Here is a 19690-nt window from a genome sequence, read left to right on the forward strand (position 1 = left end):
CCTGATTTTCTCTGTAGTTAAACTGGTTATAAAGGCAGAAGTTTTTTTTTACCTTAATGCATTCTATGTACACATCTTCTGCATGCAGCAATATCTCAGCCCCCCACAAAATACTTACCTGAGGCTGATCTGGATCCAGCGACGTGCACTAGAGCATCAATTCTCTCAGCTCTCTCTCCTCAATGGACAGAGAGGCAGCCATTGGTTCCACTGCTGTCAATCACAGCCAGTTGAGGGGCAGGGCTGAGCCATGCTCTGTGTGTCAATGGACACACACAGAGCAAACTTTGTAGCAAGCATGCAAAAGTGCCCCCATAACAAGTGGCTTGCTATAGGGGCTCTTGAGAGGAGGCAGAAGCCAGAAGCGCTGGCAGGGCACCCAGACTGCAGCCCGCAACAGATCACTAAAATAAGTGGTCTGCTGCCCAGCCTCATGAGAGGGCTGATCTGACCTCTGCTGACCATATCAAGACAACTCCAAATTTGAGGCCAAAAGTGGGATTGTCCCTCTACATGAGAAAGTAGAAAGGGTCTCTTGGTTCTTAAAGCATATCTATAGACATGAATAAAAATGTAATATATTGCTGTGTACTAGTCCTTAGATGTGGCGGCTGCATTTGTTTTCAGGTCTTTTTGCCTTTTTTATGTCACCCGAGCATCCCACCAGTAGCACACTTCCTGTCCTAGGGTGACAATGCTCACCCACTGCATCTTTGGATGAACAGCATTGTCACCCTAAGACTGGAAGTGTGTTACAACCAGGGGCGGACTGACCATTTGGAAACTCGGGCATGGCCCGAGGGCCCGGGGTCAGTAGGGGGCCCCATGAGATGCCCCTGGTACCTTTTTCATAGGCTTTTTTGAGTTTGGGCAAGGACACATGGGCCCCATGATCCCCTATTGCCCGGGGGCCCCATGAGTTGTCAGTCCACCCCTGGTTACGACTACAGAGCACCTCCCCTGTTCCCCATAACATAGGGGAGAAAGTGTTCTGTAGTCCCAATGCAATGTCAGATAACAATGATAGTGATAAGACTGCAGAAGAAAGCACAGGATTTCTGGAGGGACAAATTGGTATTTTTTTGCACTTGTCAAACAGAAATAACAAAACACTTTTAATGGTATGCTTGACAGATCAAAAGGGAGCAGATAATAGAAGTTCATTGTTAGGGTTTACAAAGATGTCTGCACAGCCCATAGCCATCCCCAGAGCTGTGGATAAGGGGGTACCACCAGCCATCCTGTACTGGGCCCAGGTGAGCAGGAGGGCCCCGGCAGCTGGGTGAATCAGATGTGGGCAGGGAGGATAATCAGCATGGTGGGGGGGCAATTACTGGACCTGATTCCCTGTATGTCTCTCTCTGCAGTCGCTGAAATTTGTTTTCTCCTCTACCTTCCACTGGCTTTCAGCTGCTGCAGAAAGAGCCATACAGAGGATCAGTTCCAGTAATTAAGCCCCCGATGCACCCATCACCCTCCCTGTGCACCATAGCTTATCCCCTGCTGCCCAGGCCCCCCTGTGTGCCCCCAACCCGCAGTGCTCCTGACTGCTCTCATCTCCTTCCCACTGGCAGCTGCAAGCAGACAATAGGATCCTTCAGGATGGAGAGAGAAGGGAAGGGTCAAGTAAATATGTCACATTTACCAGCCCCTTTCTTTCCTAAATGAACACAATGTGTGATCAGTACCAGTCACTGTGTTCATTCATAACTGAAGCATAGTGAGCTGTAGGGTTTTTATGGGGGGGGGCTGTCATGTTGGCTGTATGGGGCCCCGTGGTTTCTATACAGCAGCCCTGGCCATCCCATCACTACATAAAGATAGATCTTAGAAACTCACCTGCTCAGGAGGTCCGTGTTACCCAGAGGTTTTTGCTATGTTAGCCCTGATTGTGTCCCGCACTCAAGAGGCATGTAATGCTGAGCTTTGTCACTGCTACACCTCGGAAACGTGAGCGTCATATGTGATGGAGCCCCTTCACTTCCTCATCCTGCGTGTCTCAGTATTGAAAGCGTGATGATGACACAAAGCTGTGGTTGAAGCAAAATAAAAAACTTCCCCATTTCTTTCTGTTTCTGGTAAACACAGGACTCAGTTAGCAATGTCCAAGAAGTAATGCCAATACTTACAGCAAACATTCTGTGATCAGTTTAAAGGCGACGTTCTGTGATCAGTTTAAAGGCGACGTTCTATGATCAGTTTAAAGGTGACGTTCTGTGATCAGTTTAAAGGCGACGTTCTGTGATCAGTTTAAAGGCGACGTCCTGTGATCAGTTTAAAGGCGACGTTCTGTGATCAGTTTAAAGGTGACGTTCTGTGATCTGTTTAAAGGCGACGTTCTGTGATCAGTTTAAAAGCGACATTCTGTGATCAGTTTAAAAGCGACAAACTGTGAATGCATACAGATAAAACACTATTTAGTTTTGAGTTCAGCTTTAAATAGTCTGTCTGCTGGTCATATGACAAACTGCATTAAATCCCATTTCCATTTCCCCTCCCCAAACCCCATTTTTTTTATTCTCTAAATTCTGCGGTCTTCTGGGGAGCTGTGAGTCCTTCCTCTTCTTGACTGGCAGTGAATGGAATTCATAATGACATGTGAGCACTGTTCACTGCAGCAGAGCTATGAGCCCAGGCAGATCTGATAAGGCTTCCATAGAGAGGCGGGTCCATGACAGCCTGGGCTCACAGGGAGGAGAGGAATGATGCTGGCTGTCACTCACCTTGGAGTTGGGAATTGACAATTGGAAGTGGAAAGTATGGAAAAAGAATTTAGTGCTCTAAACAAAAATAGAGGAGTGGGGAGGGGGACTAAAATAAATAAAAATAATCTTGGGGTTCTGCTCTAAAGAGCAAAACATTTCCTTTGAAGTTAACCATATCCAAACATGGCTGATGAAGAATGATGTAGAAAGGGAACATGGTTCGTGTGTGCACCAGACAGGGTCATCAGCAAATGGGGTGTTATTTACAAATTTTTTTTAACACGATCATAAAGCAAAGCCTTCTTTAAAAAAAAGCAAACATCTTCTTTATTCTAAAGCCTTTTAAATTTAGAAAAGCAGCTTCAAAAGGAATGAGCTCTTGTAATGTTCAGACTCATGCCACAGAGATGCCGTTTTACTTACGCAGTCCATGTAACGGCAGAGGGGAGATCTGAAGTCAGTTGCATAAGTGCTGACTGTGCTGGGTCTGGAAATAAATTGCTTTTCGGTATTTTGGGCTGTGACTGATGCAGACATTATCAGTAATTACGTCTAACGGCATTTACTTCAAAAGAGTTAATTATATATATATACAGTATACACATAAAATCAATTTTTTTGCTGCCTTAAGAAAAAAGTCATGAAGAAAGCATTTTCTCTTGTCATAGGTTACACTGAAAGCTGATATGGCACACTTGGCCTTGCTAAAACTGTCAAAAGAGAAAATTCTGTTGCCCGTGGCAACCGGACGCTCTTCAAGTTCCTAGTGCAAGGAAAAGTTTGGTGCTAGGGGCATCACATCTAGAGTACATCTTCAGACCAGGTTTACTACTCAGTGTGGGCTACTTTGAAAATGTGTTGGCCCTCTTCACACTAGGGGGGTATTTATTAAAAAAAAACAAAAAAGAAAACTGTTGATCTACCTAAATTGCAGTAAATTTGTTCTGTGAAAATGGAGCAAATCTAGTGATTTGAGGCTATATTCTCTGATGGAAAGTTATTCATTGAAAAAAAAAGGGAAATACATTTTGGCTGCTAGATGGCGCTGACTATCATAGAAAATAAGTGTGCTTCTAAGTGCCATCTAGTGGTCATAATGTAGTATTTTCCCCATTGACAAATTCAAAGTGCAATGAATGTAGTCTGAGAACACTCAATATTGCCCTATTTGCATAGAACAAATTTACATGCAGTTTCAATGGATGAACAGCTACAGTATGCGACTGGTTTATAAATACACTCCTACATGTAAAAGTTGAACTGCCAAGAAGGAAAAAAAAAAAAAACCACGTTACTATTGCAGTGGGTTGAAGGATCGGCCACATGGAGAGGGGGAAATCTTCAGGGAGCAATGAATCACCTTAGCCATCATCCCCTAGACTAAACAAGCAGATACCCTTTGCAGTGGGGAGGGGGCACACTGCAAGAGCAAGGCTTCTTTCACACTGGCAGAAATGCTTACCAACCTTTGAAAAGTGACCTGCAGTTTATCACTTTTCAGGGGGCAATAAAGTTAGGGTTGCCACCTCATCCCTTTAAAACCAAACACATATTAATTACACAGGTTCTGAGGCTAATTTAATAAAGATAAGGCACCAAGTGAGTTTAATTGCCACCAGGGGTGGACTGGCAACTCATGGGGCCCCCGGGCAATAGGTAATCATGGGGCCCCTGTGTCCTCGCCCACACCCAAAAACTGACCCCTACTGACGCTGGGCCCTCGGGCAATGCCCGAGTGCCTAAATGGTCAGTCCGCCCCTGATTACCACCTTAATCAGCCACAGAAGCTGTGTCATTAATATGTGTTCGGTTTTAAAGGGATGAGGTGGCAACCCTAAGTAAAGCAGCAGTTTGCAGGTGTTCAGAAGGCAATCCTGCCATCTCCTGAACATCTGTTTTTTTTTTTTTATTTCAATCCCAAGGGGGATTTTATTTTTAAGTATGAAATTTTACCGTGTGCCAAGCATTTGGCTTGCAGTTGCAATTTATGGGTGAGTTTGACAGTGTCCTAAGTTAAAAGGTTTGTGAAGCACAACACAAGCACAAGAGGAAATAATGCCAGAAAAGTGGGGAAGCAGCTTTATGGAATTCCCCCTATGGGTTTTTCATTAGAGTGAAGCTTTAAAGTGTGTTGTTTTGGTTCAGAAAACCTTTACCTTTCAGAATCAACATTTTCTATGGGACACTATACTAAAAAATACTCCCACAAATGTGGGCCATTGTTTGCAAACAAGATTTGTTAAGTTGGACACACACAAAAAAAAAAAGTATTTTTCCTAACAAATTCATTCAAGACCATGTTGTAAAAATGAATACACCCCAATGAAAATCTTAGGAGTAACTACATTTTAGACAACAAAATCCTAATTAACAAGAATTCAACTACAGGTGAGTCTAATTATTCATTAAACAGGTGTCCAACAGACAGTTGATTATAAAAGGGCGTTACTTAAAGAAAACCCCTTCCCATTTCATGTTGTCAGAAATAGCGCCACATGGAAGAGTAATGTCACAAGGCCTGAGAAAGAAAATAATTTATTTACACAAGAAAGGTGAAGGCTACAAGCAGATCAGCAAAGCTTTACTTATCAGTCAGAATACTGTAGCAAAAGTGATACAAAAATTTCACTAAGATGGAACTGCAACCATCTCACAGAGATGTTCAGGCCATCCAGAGAAGGTAACACCTCAACAGGAGCGTCTTCTGATGAGAAGGGTTGAAGAAAATTGTAATGCAAGTTCCCTGCAGTTATCTAAAGAAGTAGAATGCCAAACTGGGGTGATTGTTTCCAGTGACACAATACAGTGTACACTGCAGAGGAATGGCCTGCATGGGTGTTGTCCACAAAGGAAGCCTCTCCTAAAGCCCATGCACAGAAAAGTCCTAGAATTTGTCAGGGCTCACGCTGAAAAAGACTACTGGGACTCTGTACTCTGGAGAGATGAGACCAAGATAAATGTTTTTGGGACTGATGGCTTCAAAACTGTATGGCATCGCAAAGGTGAGGAGTACAAAAGAAAAATGCATGGTACCTACAGTGAAACATGGTGGTGGCAGTGTTTCTTTGTGGGGCTGCATGAGTGCTGTTGGTGTTGAGGAGCTGCATTTCATTGATGGTATCATGAATTCACAGATGTACTGCTCTACATTGAAAGAAGATACTACCAGCACTCCATGCCCTTGGTCTTCGTCCACTTTTCCAACATGACAATGATCCAAAACACACATCTAAGGCCACTCTGAAGAACAGGGTGAAAGTGATTCAGTGGCCAAGTATGTCTCCTGATCTGAACCCAATCGAACCCCTATGGGGAATTCTGAAGAGACAAGTTGAGCATCACTCTCCATCCAGCATCCAGGCTCTAAAAGAGGTCGTTCTTCAAGAATGAAAAAAGATAGATGTTGCAATATGTTGCCAACTTGTTCATTCCATTCCTAGGAGATTTGGTACTGTCCTTACAAATCATGGAGGCCATACAACATACTAGATGTAGTAATTTTTGTTGTGGGGAGTATTCATTTTTGCATTAACTAATTCTAGTAAAACAAACGTTTGTAATCTAAGGTAATTATTAAGCCTGCTGTCATGTAATGAGCTAAACAAATGTTCTATAAAACTCAGTTCTGTCATAACTTGAAAAGTGAGATTTTAATCAATATGTACACAGGAATTATAAAAAGGGTGTACTCATTTATGCTGGGGTGTGTGTTATTATTATTATACAGGATTTATATAGCGCCAACAATATAAGGGAGACAGTACAATTACAATACATTTCAGTACAGAAGGAATACGAGGGCCCTGCTCGTGGAGCTTACAATCTAAAGGAAGGGGGAGGTGATACAAAAGGTGATAGCTGCGGGGGGATGATCTGGTGGAGGTGATTCAAGTACAGTTCTTAGGTGAAGGTGGGGTAGGCTTCCCTGAAGAAGTGAGTTTTCAAAGATCGCCAAAAGACAAACAGGGTGGGGGCTGACCGGACATACTATGGTAGGCAGTTCCAGAGGTTGGGAGAGGCTCTGGAGAAGTCCTGGAGGTGAGTGTGGGAGAAGGTGATGAGGAAGCTAGAGAGGAAGATATCTTGGGAGGAACAGAGTGGGCGATGTATGTATGAATGTGTATATATATATATCTATATAGATATATATATTCTATATACACACACAATCACTGAACTCAAAATTTTGCATTTGTACATTCAAGTGACAATTCAAAATAGTTGTGAATCAGAGTGAAAAAAGCAATATTATTAAAGTGTCCCAAATGTTAGCGTACCAGTAAAAACTATAAATCTTAAATAAATGTTCATAAAATGGCGTTGCATGCAACACAATCCATATTAAACGCATAATCTCTTGGCCTCCTGAGACTCTGCTCTCTCCTGGTTCTCCTCCTACCTATCACAGCGCTCCTTCAGCATTACCTATAACTCTGTCTCCTCCTCTCCACTCCACCTTTCTGTAGGGGCCTCTCAAGGTTCTCTCCTTGGACCCCCTTCTCTTCTCCATCTACACCTCCTCGCTTGGTCACTTGATAAACTCCCATGGCTTTAACTACCATCTCTATGCTGATGACACACAAATCTATCTTTCTACTCCTCACCTCACCCCTTCAGTCTCTTCTCAAATTACTAACCTACTAAGCGACATATCGGCATGGATGTCACTCCACTTCCTCAAACGCAATCTTTCCAAAACTGAACGCTTAGTATTCCCCCCAGCCAGTGCCCCCTCCCCTGACTTCTCCATCAAGATCAATAACACAATCATCAGTCCCTCCCCTCATGACAGGGTACTAGGTGTAATCCTAGACTTCCATCTGTCCTTTCACCCCAAATCCAATCACTGTCCAAACCTTGTAGACTTCACCTCCGCAACATCTCCGAGATACGACCGTTCCTAACCTCGGAAACCACTAAGCAACTTATTCACTCCCTTGTTATATCTCGCCTTGACTATTGTAACTTCCTCCTCATTGGCCTACCTCATCACAGGCTATCCCTTCTTCAGTCTATCATGAATGCTGCTGCCAGACTCATCCACCTTACTAACCATTCTGTATCTGCCACCCCTCTCTGCCAATCCCTCCACTGGCTTCCCATTGCCCAACGGATAAAATTCAAAACATTAACAATAACATACTGTATAAAGCCAGTTATAACTCTGCCCCAAAATACATCACCGATCTTGTCTCCAAATATCACCCAAACCGTACTCTCCGCTCCTCACACAACCTCCTGCTCTCTAGCTCCCTTGTCTCCTCCTCCCATGCTCATCTCCAGGACTTCCCCCATCCTCTGGAACGCTCTACCCCAATTTATCAGACGATCGTCTACTCTGCTCACTTTTAGGCGATCTCTGAAAACCAATCTCTTCAGGGAAGCCTAACCTGCCCTTAGCTAATAATGGAATCTTCTATTCCTCCTACCAGTCCATCCCCCACAGTTACTACCTTTTGTACCACTAGCCCCTCCCTCTTAGATTGTAAGCTCCAAGGAGCAGGGCCCTCCTAACCCTCTTGTATTGAATTGTATTGTTGCTGTATTGTCTCCCTGTATATTGTAAAGCGCTGAGCAAACTGTTGGCGCTATATAAATCCTGTATAATAATAATAATAATCTAATAGTGTAATTCAGTGCGACTTTCACATCCTCTGTGGGTACAGGGTACAGGATGGACCTTTGGTTGAAAAGGTCTTAGTGCAGGTCTCCTTTAAAGCTTGGAACACCATTATGACCCCAGATATGAATATAATATACTACATACAGTACATGGACATTAGGCAGATCATGGGCTCAAAGGAAACAAAATAGTGCACAGCGCTTTCTGCTTGTGCAGAGCAGACATGGACACAGCCTGCTGTTCTCTATGGGAAGGTTGGATGTGAACAGACCGCCTGTCTGTTTTACACCCACCTGTCAACCAATCTATTCGACAGATGGGAAATGGATGCCCTGTTTTTAGCAGATTGGATCGGATGCAGGCGGGTGTGAACAGACACGTATCTGTTTACATCTGCCTCCCCATAGAGAACAATTGATGGTCTGATTGGGTCCACCTCGAAGGTGGACCCCAATGGTCTGCCTGTGTGAAAGGAGACTTAAAGTGGAACTTTACCCATAACAATTTGATAATAAAATAATGTTTTTTATGCAAGGAACATACATTCCATATTATTAATTATGCTACCAAAATTGTTCCTATTTCCTCTTGCTGGAGACTGCCATTTTGCTGAAGCCCAGAGCCCCTGCACAGCAGTAAATAATCAAGCAGTTTTAAACCCACTGATTTAGGTGTAACAAAAACCAGTTATATTCCTGGAATGCTGTCACATTTGCTTGTGCCCTCAAACAAACTATCAAACCATCAAATGGCTGGTGTCATTATTATTATTATACAGGATTTATATAGCGCCAGTTTGCTCAGCGCTTTACAATATAACGGGAGACAATACAGCAACAATACAGTTCAATACAAGAAGGATTTGAGGGCCCTGCTCCTTGGAGCTTACAATCTAGGAGCGGTGTCATAACTGATCACATGTGCAGCACAATGACAGTTGCAGGTCAAACAGAAGCAGCTTCCTTGGCTGTAAAATATTCTGTTTTAAGGCTGTCAGCAGGTCAGCCTCTACAAATTCAGCAGTGCCTAAAAATAATGAGCAACTGAGCATGTGCAGAGCAGGGGGAGATTGATTACTGGAATTTTAACAGTATTATAGACATTTTTTTCTAATGTTTTACATGGCAATACCTGAAAAATGTGCCAGAAGTGATCTAGCAGGACTTAATTTTCTGACTAAAGTTCCACTTTAATATTGCATTTTTCCCTTTGATACACAACTGTTGCTTTTCTCCCCTTTAAATGTTCATTTGTAAAATGTTGAGAATAGTGTTGATGTACAGTATGTATAGATAGTGCTAGAGTTTTCTAATCAGCAGGGAGCACAGACTCAGCAATGGATGTTGTGTCAGGGCCACTGTAGAAAGACCACTGCTTCCACATACACAGCAAGGGTCTTTCTTGGCAGTTTGCGGGCAGAGGAAAGCCTTCTTTTTTTAGGTTGTGGCTACTTTCTACAGAAAATGGACTGTAAGATGTGAACACCTTTTGTTAGGAAATACCTGGAATGCATTTAGTTGATTTAATCAAAAATTAAATTTTACTTTAACCACTTGGCTACAGGGACTTATACCCCCTTCCTGCCCAGGCCACTTTTTAGCTTTCCACGCTGTCGAACTTTGAATGACAATTACGCAGTTATGCAGCACTGTACTCATATGACATTTTTATAATTTTTTTGAGACAGATAGAGCTTTCCTTTGGTGGTATTTAATCACCTTTGAGTTATTTTTTGCTAAACCAAAAACTTAAAATTATGAAAAGTCATTTTTTTCTTAGTTTCTGTTATAAAATTTTGTAAATAAGTGATTTTTCTCCTTCACTGATGTGCGCTAATGAGGCTGCACTGATGGGCACTGACAGGCTGCACTTATATGGCACTGAAAGGTGACACTGATTGGCAGCACTGATAGGTGGCACTGATGGGGCTACACTGATCATCAGTGCCCTCTGAGTAATGCAGATTACCGGCTCTCCTCTCCTCACCAGCTGTCAGCGTGACAGCTCGTGAGGAGAGGAATGTCGATAACTGGCATTTCCTTATTTACATGCGATCAGCTGTGATTGGACACAGCTGATCACATGACAGAGCCAACGTCATCAGCTCTTTCCATTCATCGATGATCCACTGTGTCCCAGGGACACCGTGTACCACCGATCCCTGGGGGCACACACACGCAGTTAGAGTGGGAGGACATATGACGTCCTCCCAGAACGAGAGAACCGCCGTGCGCCCGTCATTTCCTTATATGGCAGGTGGGAGGGGGTTAATGTATAGCTAAAGGCAAAAATTTTTTTTTTAGTTTTGGATAGAGTGGTGGGGATTAGAACATCTGTCCATTTTTATGGCTGTGCCACCCTCTCCATCTGTCCTGTTTGCCATTATCATTGAAAGTAAAAAAAATCCAACATTTTGGGTTGTCCCCAGAAAAGTAAGAGGGGAAATCTTCCAATGGGGACATTAGTTCTGGTGATCTGGGGGTCCATAAGGAATTCCCTTAATTTTCAGGGATTTCCACTCACTTCCTGTTTGGCTATGGGACAGGAAGTGAAGGGAAATCTCCACAACGGGACACAGATGGAGAGAAAAAAAAAAAGGGAAAAAAAAAAACAAAAAAAAAAAAACCACTGATAGGAGTTATAATCCTTCCTTCCTCTATCCAAAATGGAAAAAAAAACATTTTGCCTATAGTTCTACTTTAAGCATGTAAATAAACTGTTGTAAGCAGCCCTGTTAGTATTCTATGGATTGTCCTAAGTGTGGTAACAAACTGTTGCTAGACTGCTTGATCTGTTAAAGGGAAACAAATGTTGTACCAATGACAATGATAGGCTCTATCAAAATATTTCATTTTTGACTTTGCAAATAGTTTCACTTTAGTGAATTAAAAAAAAAAAAAAAAGGAAAAAGACAAGACAAGGCCATTTTTAATCATTAAATTCACATTTTAATAAATTGATATTTATATCAACAAAAAGTCCAAAAGGGTTATGTGAAATAAATACAAGAATGTTTAATACAAAAAGTCAAGTGGTATAAATAGCAAGTCAAGTACAGGTTAATCCAAAGCTCAAACACACCAGAAAGTCTACACAGTCAGACCAGCATGTATCTCCAGGCACACGCAACAGTAATGCGGCAAGCAAAAGCTTTTCGTTTCAGTCATGTCCATTTCTTTGGTATAATTTCGATAAAATGACTCAGAACACAACATGCAATTTAATGGTCTTTCAAGTCTGAAACACAAATTGCAAAATACAGCAGAACAAGTTCAAGTTTTCAAAATAAGGTCAAATAAATACTTAAGGCCTACAAAAGGGATTGTCCATCTTGCAGAAATAAAAAAAAGAGCTTTTTATATAACAAACTAGTAGACCCTCGATGGGCAAAGCCTATGAATCTGAACTTTATCAAGGTCAATTGGCAGTATTCAGGAAGCCTAATTGGTGAGGTTGTGCTAGAAGCCATATAATGTGTAGAGAGGAATAGGGGCAGTGTGTTGGATTAAAGGTTTAACTCTTACAGGGTCTATTTTTTTTTTTTTCAAACAAAGTTGACTTTTTAGACCATGTTTCATGTTCCACCTATATTAAGGGTATAACATGATGCATGGTCACAGAAAACATCCCAAAATCCCAAACTGCCTTCAATTTACATGAACAGAGGGGTGCTTTTGCCTGCTGCATCTTGTAATTATCTCAATTTAGCAGGGCCACAGACAGCAGTTTCATCAAGGTCTGGGATTGCTCAGTGGAAATGACTACCAGTCCCAAATGCCACCACAGCACAGACTATTGCAGAATGCACCAGAGATCCCACTGCCCCTCTTCAAGCCGTATTTCAGCCACACTTCCTCCGGCCCCATGACAGGTCCGTACATCTGTTGCATTGCACCTGTGATGTGCATACCACCAGTGCAATGATCTGCAGGCTTCAATGCAAAAAAAATAGTAAATGCACACTGATAATGCGATCAATGGGCTGTGCCTTTAAAGCCTTATGGTGTCTTATTCTAATAGATCTATGGATCCCTGAAAATCTTTTCTCAGCTCAAGGGCGAGGTAAACCTTAATTACCATTTGGGCAGGGTGTCAAACTCCATTTCATTGTAGGCCTTATCAACACTATGGTTGCCCTCAAAGGGCCGGTTGTATCTGAAAGACTAGCTGTCCAGAGCACTACCCCCCCCCCCCCATTACATCAAATGTTAAGAATCCCACACCCTCTCTAACATCACTGTGCACCCCCATTGGGGGCAGAGCTGGAAAGCAGAAAGTGCAGGATCTGGAGGAGGACCAGAAGAGGAGTGGAGTCAGTTACCAGAGTATGCTGAGACCAGGGCATGCAGAGATGAAGGGGTGCTGCAGCTGTACTGGTGAGAGGTGCAGAATTTGGCAGAGTAGTTCTATTCTCCTCTCTGTTGCTGACTGCTGGGACAAGGTGGGGTAGAAGACAATGGGGTACCTGCAGGAGAGGTGCAAGGGCAACATGAAAAGGCCTGGAGGGCCAGATTCGGCCCACGGGCCTTGTGTTTGACACCTGTACATTAGGGGAATACAGAAAACAAAAGAGGGGCTTATTTCCACAAACAAGCCAAACCAAAATCGAATACCAGGCTTTTAATGGTGCATATATGATCATTTAAAGTGATCAAATAATTTATATTTTTTGATCAAATTAAATGGTCAAATATGCATCATAAAAAAAGTTCCTGTATTCTATTAGGGTTTGGCTTGTTCAAAGGAATAAGCCCCTCTTGTTTTATGTATATGATGTGGTGCTCTTATCATAAAGGGGGTTACAGTACTTGTACATATACTATTCGGAGGGGAAGGTTGCATATATGTACTAAAACCCTGTACATAACCTTTAACTACAGTCTTACAAAGTGTACCTGTCACCCACACATGTTGGTGGCTACCATTCTATGATAAGGTCACAGAATAAACCAGTCAGTACACTAGAAACATTACAATGATGTCGGCCACTTCTAGCACAATTCCCTGGCTAACCAGGCCTGCTTTCTAGGAGGATTCACTTGCGTATGATGGACATATTTTAAAGTTTCGATTGTTCCTGTGGGAATAGGCCATAAGGCTGTCATGGTTGCCCTTGAATCATGGATTTTCATGACCTCTAAAATTTCTCTGTTCAAGCATCTGAAATGAGAAGTGTCTATATTGCCCCATGAGTTTCAAAAATCGACCTTCTTCCATGGTCCGTTTCCAAGGTTTGAAAGTCACTCAAGGCAATGAGGCAACCAAGAATATTGCTTCAGATGTCTGAATTTGCTACCAGTGGAATATAAAAATGTGTTGTAATATAGGAAGCTCAATAAAGCTGCCTAGTTATTAGAAACTAACATGGCATGGAGCCCATTACCCAGAGGACCACATACATGAGGCACTGAAAAGGCAATCTATATCACAAGCTAAAAAATCTCTGTACAAGATACCACGGACACCGACACATCAAAGGCTCATTATCACCCCTTAGGGAAACCCTATGATTGGCACAGGAGACACAGACTGGGTTGTGTATCACCCCTGTGGACTGGCAACGCTGACTGCAATCAGAAAAACCCAGGCATGCATTTCTTTGGTTTTAGAACCACGGACTTGGGACAAATATGCAGCAGTGGCAACCTTTATCTTGCCCTAAGTGCACTTAGTATAAGTTTAAAGCTAAACTCCAGGCAAACAACTAAAAAAACCCCCAGATATATCAGGGAAAGGTTTTGCACGACAAAGGATTTGCACTGTTGTCCATTAAGAACTGAGATTTATACAGCTCTGCCACACAGCACAGCCAAGCAGAGGACAGCACTTACAGTGGTGTTAGGTCTCCACTAGAGCCTTCATACTGGACAGGGCAGCAGGTGGCTGATGAGCTCATCCCTCTGCTCTTTTCCTAGTAGCATGTTCCTTATCATATTAGTATGCACCACACCCGATGGTTCCCAGTGCTGCCCATCCCTTTACCAATCGGAGCTCTGCTGTACATGGACTGCAAGAGGTTAATACCAAGCCAAATTCAGGTACTTACAATGCTTGCGTCTTGTGTCTTTTATATCTGCCTGGAGTTCATCTTTAAAATCTGCCTTGCAAACGACTTATAAGTGGCTATGAAGTCTACTAACTCTCTAGACTGGCACTCAGTATAAACATTTCATTAAACCTCAACAAATAGCTGCATTTTGAGAACAGTGCTGTCAGTGGAATGAGAAATCTTTGGTAGTGTGTTAGCTGAGGGCAGAATCTGGTCCTGTAAGTTTGATGTTAATTCATGTTAATATACAACATTGTTATTCAACCCTTCGAAAAAACAGCTTCACTTTTTCGGTACTGGGCTGAGATGCATAGCCACGTGGGTAATAAAGTCAACGGCATTTAATGTTGAAGTTTCATCTGCTTACATCTATGCCTCCCCGATTCCTTCTCTCCCCTCTTTGACATGCTAAATACATTCTTAAAATAATACCTTTCCCATTTTCATGAATATCTTAATTTAGACCCTGTGATGCCATTGCTGGAATTCTGTGTTTCTCTATGCAATGTAGGCGGATCATGTCTGATGGGAGGGATTGGGTGTTCATTTGCATGGAGCCTGCCCTATGCAATGCACACGTGATGCCAGGCCTCCATGATTTTAGAATTGAATGAAAAGGGGTGGGGGGCAGGGACAGGTTGGGGAGGAAAGAGTTAGATAATGATGGATAGATGTTTTGAATTCAGTAGGGAAGGGTTAAACCCCTCTTTCAGGTTATTGCCTGCTGTCTATGTCTGGCTGGGGAGATTTCCCTTTACTTCCTGTCATGGAGAATCAACAGCAAATGAGAGGAAATCTTCCAAAAGTGAGGGGACTGCCCATCTTAGACAGTTGTCCCCACTGGAAGATTTCACCTCTAACTCTAAATGCTCTAAGGCCTCATGCACCCAGCAGCTGTCAAATGCTTGTTTTTTTTCTGCCCCTAAACGCCTCTCTATTTCGACCTGTGTGTCCATGCAGGCATTTAGAGGTAGTGGCTTTCAGGGGCAGACACCTAAATTGACCAAAAATTTGTTCAGGAGAGGAGGGTTTAGGCAGAAAAACCGCCTGACGTGTCTAAACGCACCTAAATGTCAGGTGTGTTTGAGTGTTCATTCACTGCAGTGGCCAGAATAAATTACTATTCTGGCCAATAAAGTAAATGGGGACCGTTTAAGAGCTTCTGGCGCTGCTCAAGGTTGGTTGTAGAGTATAGTCACCCTGCCGGCAAAGAAGAGAGAAGGGAGCGGAGTCCCAAGTTACTCCAAAGACTTGGTAATGTGTGTGAAGCTCAAGACCGATCCCCAGGAGTCAGAACTACACCATATGATAAATGGCCTCAGCCGCTGCTTGGACACGACTCCTGACACATTTCACCCTGCCCATAGGGGGCTTGGTGACAGAGGCCTCGGTCTTGAGCGGCGTTCACCCCCCCTCTCCCACACACATAATAAAGTAAATTAACACCCAAACGGTTGTTGTGCCTGAACACATCTAAAATGTGTTTGGAATACACGGCTTTCGGCAGCTTTCATGCTGATCCAATATCTTCAATACTTTCTGGGTCAATGGCTCGAAGCAAGGAAAGAAAGAATTCTGTCCCTTCCTGATTGCATTTAAAGCACGCTTGTACTAGGTTTCGAGGTACTGATACCAGACAGCCAGAAAAATGGCATTTTCAGAAGAGTGTCAGTAAATGGTAAACCTCCTCCCCATTTTTTCTCTCACTATAGGTGGACTTTATAAATAAGAACTATTTGTTGAATACGACAGATCAATGGTTGATCACCAACTCCATCTGCCCCAGGCTACACTAACTAGCCCCACAAAAATTGCAGACCACAATAAATCGAAAAACGGGAAGCTGCTTTCCAAACGACGGCTACTAGAAGGAAATAAAAAAAATAATTCAACTGACACTTGTATGCGCATGAGACAGAAAATGTATCCAGTTATATAAAAGTATCAACATTATGTTAAAGTATCTAAGTGTGATATCACTTGACACAGTATTACCCATATACCAAAAAAAAAAAAACAAGTCGAAAGGAATTCACCTTTAGGCTCCATTCACACCTGTACAACCTGTCCTGCGACTTTAGACAAAGTCACATGACAAGTCGCAGCGTGTGTTTTTGAAGCAACTTAAAAATCGCAGCTACTTTAAAAAAGGTTCCTGCACTACTTTGCTGTGACTTTCATGTGACTTGGGTGTCTGACTGCAATGCAAACTCTCAAAAGTCGCATCTTAAATGTTATCAATGCAACAGTTGTGCAACAGTCAAAGCCAAAGTCGACAGCCAAAGTCACATCCAAGTCACATGCATTCAAAGTTGCAACAGAAATCACACAACTTTGGAATTCTTCAAAGTGTAAGGTTTCATTCACACTTGTGCAACTCCAAATGCCCTCCCAACCAATCCCTGTTGCAGTCATCTGCTGTGTTGATAATCTTTCACCACCCGTGTCTGCCAATGTACCGACCCATACACTTGTAAAAGCCAGACACAGCCCTGGGAGCTGCATAGCAGCAAAATTCTGGCAATGGCTAGTGGTCACTAGTCAGCGCGGTCCCATGACAGCACTGACTAATGACAGTCTCTTCTTCTCCTGCCCAGAAGAAAGAAGAGACTGTCATTGGTCAGTGCAGTCAACTGTGCTGACCAATAACCGCTAGCCATTGCTGGCATTATGCCTCTACACCATCTCCAAAATCTGGTATGGAAAAAAAAAAAAAAAAAAGTGTGAACTGGTATTCTGGCAGATGTGGCCAGCGCAGGATTATCAGCACAGCAGACAAGTGCCGCAGTGACTGGAGTGGTGGAGAGGATATTGGCAATTCTTTAAATTTAAAGTAAAGGTGGAATTGCCCTATAAAGTAAAGGCAGTACGCATGGAACATAAATCCAATGTTCATCGGAGAAAGGAACCTAAATGATCCAGCCTTGCAGCTTATAGACCAGTGAGGAGCTCTCCTACAACTCTAAATATCAAAGCACCATAAAGAGCACACCAACATTGAGTTACAAGCCTTCATTAAATGAATAAAAACAGTAATACACTCACAGGTAAAAGTCCCTACAGAGCTTGCATGTAGTTAGAGATGTGACAAAACCAGGAACCTCCACTTGTGGCCATCAATGTTGGTATCCAGCGAGAGTGGAGAATTGAGTCCAGCGCTTGCAAAGCACCCAGCCACTGAAGTCGATTTTGAACCTGTGAGAAGACGACTTTCTACACTATGGGGTTGATTTACTAAAGGCAAATAGACTGTGCACTTTGTAAAGTGCAGTTGCTCTAGTGCTTAGTAAATGAGGGGAAGCTCTGCTGACTTCCATCATCCAATCACATGCAAGCAAACATGCTGATTTTATTTTCCTTGCACGTGATTGGATATACTTAGTAAATGAGCTAAAGCTTCACTTTGCAAAGCTCTGGAGCAACTACACTTTGCAAAGTGCACAACCTATTGGCCTTTAGTAAATCAACCCCTATGCTGCACGTGATTGGATACATTTTGCAAAGTGAAGCCTTAGTCAGTTACTAAGCTCTGGAGAAACTACACTTTGCAAAGTGCACAGTCTATTGGCCTTTAATAAATCAACCCCTATGCTGGCATGCTCCTTCTTGTGCTTTGATATTTTACAGACTGACGTTAGCCTAGTTTGCAAACATACCCCAACATATGGACACACGTAGCTCCACATAATATGCAGGTCCTAAATCGGTTTCTTTAGAGAAATGTTCTTATGTACAAAAGCAGTGGTTCTGATTGGCACAAGTCTCTGTACTGATGTCCAACATGAGTAACTGGTCTTTTAGGATAGCAGACATAAGGCACAGGAAAGACCTTATCTGACCGCTGGATCATTCCACATTCTTGTACTTTGTAAACAGATTATATAACACTCTCAGTGTCGACTTCAGGTCCAGGTTGGCAATGTCTGGAAGGAAAGGCAAAGAGAAACAGCTTACACTTTATACATTATTCCTGGCATCCAACAGCTACTGTATATAGTCCGATAAAGAAAAAAAAAAAAAAAACACCCACAAGATTATGGAGAACTCAAGATATAAACCTGTCAGTACCCTGCAACACAAGACAGTATATTTACTTCCTACCACCCGGACATTCCCAAAAGTGCTGAATACCAAGGAAGCCTATGGAGGCTACAGCACAGGAGCACAGGGGAAATAGAACACACAAGCCTCCAGAGAGGTGATTATACGGAGTCTTCTACTGCTAGTTACTGGCGGAATTAAATCTTTGAAGGCCTGGCAGGGTATCTTTAAGGGGACTTTTCAAACCGCACACATGAAGTAATTACTGTAGAACCTACCTGAAAGTTTAACAATTGGCCATATGCATATACACTCACCGACCACTTTATTAGGTACACCTGTTCAATTGCTTGGCAACATAAAATGATAATCAGCCAATCACATGGCAGAAACAAAGCATTTAGGCATCTAGACATGGTGAATTCTACTTGCTTAAGTTCAAACCAAGCATCATAATGGGGAAGAAAGAGGATTTAAGTGACTTTGAATATGGCTTGGTTGTTGGTGCCAGACGGGCTGGTCTGAGTATTTAAAAAAAACACTGCTGATCGACTCAGATTTTCAAGCATAACCATCTCTAGGGTTTACAGAGAATGGTCCAAATAAGAGAAAATATCCAGTTAGTGGCAGTTGTGTCAGTGGTCAAAGGAGAATGGGCAGACTGGTTGCTGCAACATTCAGATGGTAGGGTCAGAATTTGACAAAAAAAAAAAAAAACCATGAAAGCATGGATCCATCCTGCCTTGTATCAACGGTTCAGGCTGGTGGTGGTGTAGTAATGGTGTGGGGGTATTTTCTTGGCACTAGCAAGGTGTACCTAATAAAGTGGTTGGTGAGTGCATGCATCCCTCTGTAAACACTCCCAGTACAGTAACAAGCAGGTACTAGAAAGCAAGTATGCATAGGGAACTTTCCAATCATGTAACCACTGTGACTGCCAATCACAGTGGTCACATGATCAGAATTCCCACCTCCTGGCATTTAGATCCTGTTGCAAGGCCAGGAGGCAGAGATGTTAATAACCATCAAAAACCAGATTTGTGAAACTTACTCTGATGGTTACCTGTATCTCAGGTAATTAAAATCATGCTTAAAGTACATGTAAACCCATATACGCTTAAACATTTTACTGTAATGTTAAAAATGTTTTCCAATATTTTTAAGGCTGCAGCTATCCATTAAACGATTACCCTGGTGACCCTGCCATAAAGATCCCTGTGCAGGCACTTCCAGTTTTGGGAGGACACTGCTTGTCCCTTGTTTACCAATTGT

The 19690-nt window shown here is 42.6% G+C and overlaps 2 protein-coding genes across 3 annotated transcripts in view; both read right to left on the reverse strand.

Annotated features, from left to right (window-relative positions):
• Positions 1 to 1993, reverse strand: part of PARVG (parvin gamma) — a 65077-nt gene extending 63084 nt beyond the window's left edge. The window contains exon 1 of the mRNA XM_089680794.1: positions 1840 to 1993. The gene's annotated coding sequence lies outside the window, so the exon portion shown is untranslated. The remainder of the gene's footprint in view (positions 1 to 1839) is intronic.
• Positions 1994 to 11253: 9260 nt separating this feature from the next.
• Positions 11254 to 19690, reverse strand: part of PARVB (parvin beta) — a 94062-nt gene continuing 85625 nt past the window's right edge. For both annotated transcript variants that reach the window (XM_089680797.1, XM_089680798.1), the window contains exon 13: positions 11254 to 18300. In XM_089680797.1, the coding sequence (XP_089536923.1) occupies positions 18224 to 18300 (77 nt within the window). In that variant the 3' untranslated portion in view covers positions 11254 to 18223. The remainder of the gene's footprint in view (positions 18301 to 19690) is intronic.

The sequence above is a fragment of the Staurois parvus genome, unplaced genomic scaffold, assembly GCF_062004578.1.
Source record: "Staurois parvus isolate SC_StPar_1 unplaced genomic scaffold, SC_StPar_1.0 ptg000249l, whole genome shotgun sequence".
NCBI lineage: Eukaryota > Metazoa > Chordata > Amphibia > Anura > Ranidae > Staurois > Staurois parvus.